This window comes from Ursus arctos, unplaced genomic scaffold (assembly GCF_023065955.2).
Source record: "Ursus arctos isolate Adak ecotype North America unplaced genomic scaffold, UrsArc2.0 scaffold_6, whole genome shotgun sequence".
NCBI classification, from domain to species: domain Eukaryota; kingdom Metazoa; phylum Chordata; class Mammalia; order Carnivora; family Ursidae; genus Ursus; species Ursus arctos.
This window is the reverse complement of record NW_026623078.1, coordinates 85,654,418-85,660,391: the sequence shown is the minus strand read 5'-3', so window position 1 is coordinate 85,660,391 and position 5,974 is coordinate 85,654,418. Positions and strand designations below refer to the sequence as shown.

Genomic DNA, 5,974 nt, shown 5'->3' with positions numbered 1-5,974 from the left:
AGGGAGAGAGAGAGAGAGATTCTGGGAGAGACCCGTCATGGACTCCTGCCCATGGGGGTGACAGGGTCTGGACTCTAAGAAGGAAGCCCCTTCCTCTGCTCCCAGAGACCGAGAGGGTTCGCTGCAGAGGATGGGAAAGCACCCGGAGCAGGGAGGTGCACGTGAGGACCAGCACAGCTACAGCCCACATCTGCCCCCAAAAGCCCCAACCCCCGGGACCTGTGAGCTGCAGGTGGGGACAGATGCCCTTCCTGTCCCCACCGATGCTAGACCTTTGCCCCTCCATCGGAAACATTGTTCACCTCTCCCCAGGTCTGGATCTGATTCAACTTGGTGACCCCAGAGGCCCACATGGGGAGGGTGAGGAACCCAGTGCTCAGGACAGAGCAGTGCGGTTCCCCAGGGAGAGCAGGGCCGTGCCCTACCCCCACCATCTCCTCTGCCAGGGCAAGGGCAAATATGGATGGCCGGGATGCCCTGTCCATGACTGGCCTGAGGTCTGAGCCCAAGGCTGCTCCTGCCAGGAAGAGCAAGGTGACCCACTAGATTCGACCGGCTGGAGGGAGGCCAGGCCTGGGGGTGGGGAACAGCAGACCAACCAGGTTCACAGGGCCACCCACTGGAGCCAGCCCGGCCAAACAGGGCAGCACAGGCAAGACCGGGCCCATGCTATGCGGGGGTCTGTGGGCCAGGAGTGGGGGGCCCCGGGGCTGCCTCTGGATATGGGCATGGCTAAGGGGGAGGGCTCTGAACCCGGGGTGCAGGCCATTTAGCATGCAAGCTCTAACACGGGCCTCAGCTGCCCATGGGGCCGCCAGCCCTGAGCCCTGGCCCTGGGGGTGTCCAAGGGAGCCAAGTCCCTGCGCTGGGGTCTGCAGGAGGCACCCCCGTCCTGGAAGTCTGGGGTCAGAGAGCTGCCACTAACAAGCATGTTTTTGGACCAGAACGTCTGAAAAGGTCTGGGTGGGGAGAGGGGTGGGCACACACACCCCCCAGCCCTCAGGCTGGGGTCCCAGGGATGCCAGGTGTCTGCCATCAAGATGTTGGGGCAGGGGGCCAAGCTCCCCCAGCCTCGACAGGCCTCATGCACACTCGTGGGCCACCCGCCCTGGCCTGGCTGTGCAGCGGCATTGCAGGGGCAGGGCTGGGCCCGCTCCTTCCCTGATGGGGCAGAGGACACAGTGCCTGCGGTGGAGGGGAGGGGCGGCGGCAGGGCTGAGGCCGGGCTCTAATACCTCCCCCCACGGCTGCATCAGCAAAGGAAATGCAACTGTTATTATCCCTGCAGGCTTCTCACCACAAGCTCTGGCCTGGCCTGCGGGGCGGGGGTTGAGGGGGCACAGGTGGCAAGAGAGACCCCTGTTCCCTAGTAGTTCTCTTGGGCCTTCCTGGGAGAAGCTCCGGGTCTGCTGGGGCGGCGGGGGAGGGGGGCCTCCAGGGCCGTGAGCACCCAACTGATGGGGCCTGGAATGAAAGTGACTTTGGCCCTGGTGTGGGGAAGGTCTGGGGGCAGCCTCCTCTGGAAACAGGGTGGCTCTGGGGGAGCCGGGGGTGCACAGCTCCCTAGGAGCTGAGGAGGGACAATGCCTCTTGGTGGCTGAGGCTTCAGAGAAGTGTTGTCGCAGCCAGCCCTGAGGGGTCCGAGGCCGGCGCCATCCTCAATGCTGGCAGGCACTGACTACTGATGACCAAGACATCCGGTGAGGACCCTGAGGCCCAGAGGCCCCAGGGGGCTGGTCCCAGAGGTAGAGGGGGAAAGGAGCCAGGCCCCAGGCCCAGCTGGTCTCACCCCAGAGCCACCTCTCACCTCTGGGAGGCCCCAGAGAACGTCCCATGCACCTGCTGACAATCAAGGAAATGACCCCAGGCGCAAATAGCAGGTGGGCTTGCACCCCGGGCTCCAGGTTCAACCCAGCCACTTTCCCATTGCCCCCAGGAAGGGGGAAGGGGCTCTTAACACCCCTTCAGATCAGTGGCCCTCAGAGGAGGAGGGCTGCCCCCAGAGAGAGAGCTGGGGGGCTGCCAAGCTGGCTAGAGGGTAGAAGGAGCCAGGAAGGCAGGCTCAGTCACAGGAAGCTTCCCCGCCCCTCCACCGCCTGCTCCCCAGGGCAGGGGTATCCCCCAGGGCAGGGAAGGACAGGGCTGGGGGAGGGGGGGATGGGTGGAGGCTGGAAGGAGCCCTGAGGAGGGGAGGGGAGGAGCAGCACTGATGTAGGCCGGAATCGCAGCTCCTCCGGCACATCCAGGACAGCCATTGTGTTTTTATTCAAATACTCTTAAAGCAGCTCCGGAAGGCCCGTGAGGCTGACTCAGGGCTGCAGGTGACAGGTGAGTGACGGGCAGCTTCAGGGTCCAGGACGACAAGCTCCTGTGGCCTCCATGGTGGGAGGCTTGTCCGGTGTCGCCCCAGCCCAGAGCCAGGTTCGCTGGCCGCAGTGCTCACGTCAGCCAGCCGGGCCAGGGCCGAGCAGCGCAGGTGGACAGGACGCCCCCCGCAATGACTTCCTGGCCCCTCCGGCCCCTGAAGTCGGGGAGGGAAATGGCCATCCCTGGCCTGATGCCTGGCGCTGGAGCCGGTGTGAGGCCCATTGTTTGAGGCTGGAGCTGGGGGGGCCAGGACCCAGGGGCCTCCAGGAAGCCCCCGAAATGCCCTCTGTCCCACTTCCCACAGATCCAGAGCCCGAGCAAGAACCGGAGCGAGCAGACCCAGCGGCCCCCAGCAGGATGAAGGCGCTCGCGGCTCTCCTGCTGGCCCTGCTGCTGTGTGGGCAGCCAGGTACCACGGCAAGGGGCACCCCTGCAGCGAGAGGGGATAGCACGGTCTGGGCCCATGGGGACCCTTGGGACACCCAGCCTGGGGGCAGGACACAGCATGGGGAGCAGGGGGGTTAGGCTGGAGTCTGAGGCTAGAGGACGTGGATGTGGGCTGTCCTGGGCTCCCGCAGGTGCCCAAACCTGTCCGTCCCTAGCTCCGGACCCCACCTCTTTGAAATGCAGTCTTTGGGGTTACCTCGGCTGTCCCGGCCTCAGTGTCCTCTTCCGTCCAACAGGCGGGCCACCCTGAGGGTTTACTGGGGCGCGGGGAGGCAGCTGCTGCAAAGGACGGGCCCCACAGCAGCTGATGGTGCGGGGAAGGAAGCAGGGCCAGCAGCTGGGCCCACCGGAAGGACAGAGTGGGGAGGAAGAGGGCAGAGGAGTGGTGAAGGACAGATGGAGGGGGTGGGACACAGCACTGGGCCTCGAGCGTGTGCTCTGTGCCCGCGGAACTTGGGGGTTACAGGCATCCCTGTGTGGCCAGGCACGGGGCGGGCACAGGACGAGGAGGAGGACGACGTGGACTTTGGGCTGGACGGCTATGACGATGATGACGAAGAAGAGGAGGAGGAGGCCAGTGTGACTGCAGGTGGCAGGGGCAGAGGTGACTGTTCACCCCCACCCGAGGACGCAGGCACCCATCCCTCTTTTGCAACACTTTGTGTGGGCTCCGTTGAGTGCCGGGCTCGGCGAGGGCCTGGCATGATGCGGAATGATGGGCAAAGCCTTCCGGGGGCAGGGGAGGGGAGAGGAAGGGCCCTGACACTCAGCACCGCCCTTGCCTCTCACCCTTGCTGTGACCCTCAAGGGCCATCAGAGTAGGGAGCCTAGAGAAGGAGCCACTCCTGGGCAGGGAGGCTGAATAGGGGTTCACTAGGCAGAGAAGGGCGCAGCGGAGTCCCTGCCTGGAGAGACCAGCGAGCATACAGGCCCTGGGCATGGAGTCCAGCTCAGCCAGACAGGACAGTTTGGTACTGGTGGGGCAGGGCAGCACTGGCCAGCCCTGAGGAGGGGTGCAGGAGGCTTGGGCAGAGGCTTTGAGAGGGATCAGCTGGGAACAGGGTACAGGCCTGCAGGGGTAGGCTCTGGGCCTGCAGGGGTAGGCTCTGGGCCTTCAGGGGTAGGCTCTGGGCTGCAGGGGGAGGCTCTGGGCCTGCAAGGGGAGGCTCTGGGCTGCAGGGGGAGGCTCTGGGCCTGCAAGGGGAGGCTCTGGGCTGCAGGGGGAGGCTCTGGGCTGCAGGGGGAGGCTCTGGGCCTACAGGGGGAGGCTCTGGGCTGCAGGGGGAGGCTCTGGGCCTACAGGGGGAGGCTCTGGGCTGCAGGGGGAGGCTCTGGGCCTGCAGGGGGAGGCTCTGGGCTGCAGCGGGAGGCTCTGGGCCTGCAGGGGGAAGCCCCTTGGCCTGAGCCTGCCTTGCCTCCCAGCGCTGCTGCAGTGCTATTCCTGCCAGTCCCTGTACAGGGGGGAGCGCTGCAAGCAAGTTCAGAACTGTGTCCGCAGCCACAGCTTCTGCAAAGCCGTCATCTCCCACGGGAACACGGGTGAGCAGGCCCCGGGGTGGCCAGGGCGGCAGGAGCGCCATCTCCCACGCAGAAAGGCGCGCACCCCTGTGAGGGGCCTCTTCCCTGCCCCAGCTGTCTAGCGTGACGAAGCCTTTCTCCACCACCCCTCCTTCCTCCCAGAGTCGGGTCCTCTGACCACCTACTCCGCATGGTGTGCAGACACGTGTCAGCCCTTCACCAAGACCCTGGAGGGGACCCTGATGACCCTGACCTGCTGCCAGTCCACCCTCTGCAACACCCCACCCTGGCAGGACCCACCGGGCAGCGGGGCCGTGGGTGCCCAGGGCGGCCCCGCCGTGATGGCCGTTGCGCTCCTGCTCGGTCTCCTGCCCGGCCTTCAGGCCACGGGGTCCTGAACGGCTGCTCCCGCCCCCACCCCAGCTCACAGCCCGGATGGCCAGCCCTCTGTCCGGTGCCTTACCCCCCGGCCCCCAGCCCCGGCTTTGCCGAATAAACGTGCAGCATCTTGAACGTCCGGCCAGCACGGGCTCGTCCCAGCCCCGTCCGCATTTCCTGCTTCCTGTCTGTCCGGCGTCTTTGGCCTCCTCCTCTGCTCCCTGCCTGTGCCAGCACGTGCGCCCCAGGTCCGAGCCTCGACTGCTCACAGGGCGTGTCCACACAGCCTGGGGAGAGAAAACATGCGTCCTAGGCCAGGGGAGCCAGCCACATTTTCTCCCCACCTTCCCACCACGGAAACACCTCCCCCCACATGACTATTGCCTGGGTTCCTGGGAGGGGGGCGCTGGGGATGGGAACCCAAGGGTCCCCAGCACCTGCTCTGGCCAGGCTGGCACCACTGGCTGCTGGGGGCTCTCAGCCTTCCTGACTGGCGACAAGACAGAGCCCTGGGATAGGAGGGAGAGGCCTGGATCTGGGCCTCAGTTTCCCCATCAGAGCAGTGTGGAACAAGGCTTAGAGGACTCTTCAATCCCCACCAGCTTAACAGCCCCTGGGTAGGGAAGCCCAGAGTCCTACCCTGCCTGCCAAGTAGCTCCTGCCGGTGGAGTAGCTTCCCACTCTCTGCTTCCTTCTTTCCTTATTAAAGAAAACCTCAAGGCCTAGCTGGGGGGCAAATCCCTGGGGTAGAGGAGACAAGTCTTTCTTTTTCTCCTTCCTCCTTCCTGCTAGCTGAAGTGATGGCTGGGGCTCAGCAGCCACTTTGCACCATGAGGCAGCACACTGAGGATGGCAGAGCAGCATGGAGGAAGGGCAGAGATCACTGGTGACCAGAAGCCATTATACCAGCCCCACGCTGCCTACCTTGAGACCCCTTTCCTTAAGAGGGAAATAAATGGCTGCGGGGTTTCATTGCCTCTTCACATACTGTCACGACACACACGCTCTTGCAGGTGCATACGCTCTCATGTTACTCCCGCCAGTGCACACACTCGTGGTCACACACACTCACCCACGCAGCCCCGACTAAAGCTGCAGATAAAAGCAGAGCTCAGGGGTCACCCTGTCTGGGTTAAAGTGGTAGTTAAGCCCACGCCCCCCAGCTCCATGACCTGCGTGAATGCCATGCCCCAGAAGCTCCGTGACCCAGACGAACCCCTTCACCTCCCCCCCCCATGCCCCAGATGGGTTTCCTTGTCTGCTA

At 64.8% G+C, this 5,974-nt stretch overlaps 1 protein-coding gene across 5 annotated transcripts; it reads left to right on the top strand.

Annotated features, from left to right (window-relative positions):
- The first annotated feature begins 552 nt into the window (after nt 1-552).
- On the top strand, nt 553-5,682 carry GPIHBP1 (glycosylphosphatidylinositol anchored high density lipoprotein binding protein 1). Of its 5 annotated transcripts, XM_044380246.3 has the most exons (6): nt 587-652; nt 1,626-1,700; nt 2,672-2,776; nt 3,299-3,418; nt 4,237-4,353; nt 4,495-5,682. In XM_044380246.3, the coding sequence occupies exons 2-6, from the start codon at nt 1,685-1,687 to the stop codon at nt 4,728-4,730; spliced, it is 594 nt and encodes a 197-aa protein (XP_044236181.1). In that variant the 5' UTR covers nt 587-652; nt 1,626-1,684; the 3' UTR covers nt 4,731-5,682. The 5 variants fall into 5 exon arrangements, with proteins under 5 accessions (XP_044236182.1, XP_057164034.1, XP_044236181.1 ...); XM_044380247.3 differs by lacking the exon at nt 1,626-1,700 and having other exon boundaries at nt 553-652; XM_057308051.1 differs by lacking the exon at nt 4,237-4,353 and having other exon boundaries at nt 576-652.
- Nucleotides 5,683-5,974: the final 292 nt, after the last annotated feature.

Bases quoted from the DNA above. Each gene is read 5' to 3' on its own strand.
- GPIHBP1 (XM_044380246.3), top strand. The intron at 2,777-3,298 runs GTACCACGGCAA...CTGTGTGGCCAG, and splicing joins GCTGCTGTGTGGGCAGCCAG to GCACGGGGCGGGCACAGGAC. The intron at 3,419-4,236 runs GTGACTGTTCAC...CTTGCCTCCCAG, and splicing joins TGCAGGTGGCAGGGGCAGAG to CGCTGCTGCAGTGCTATTCC.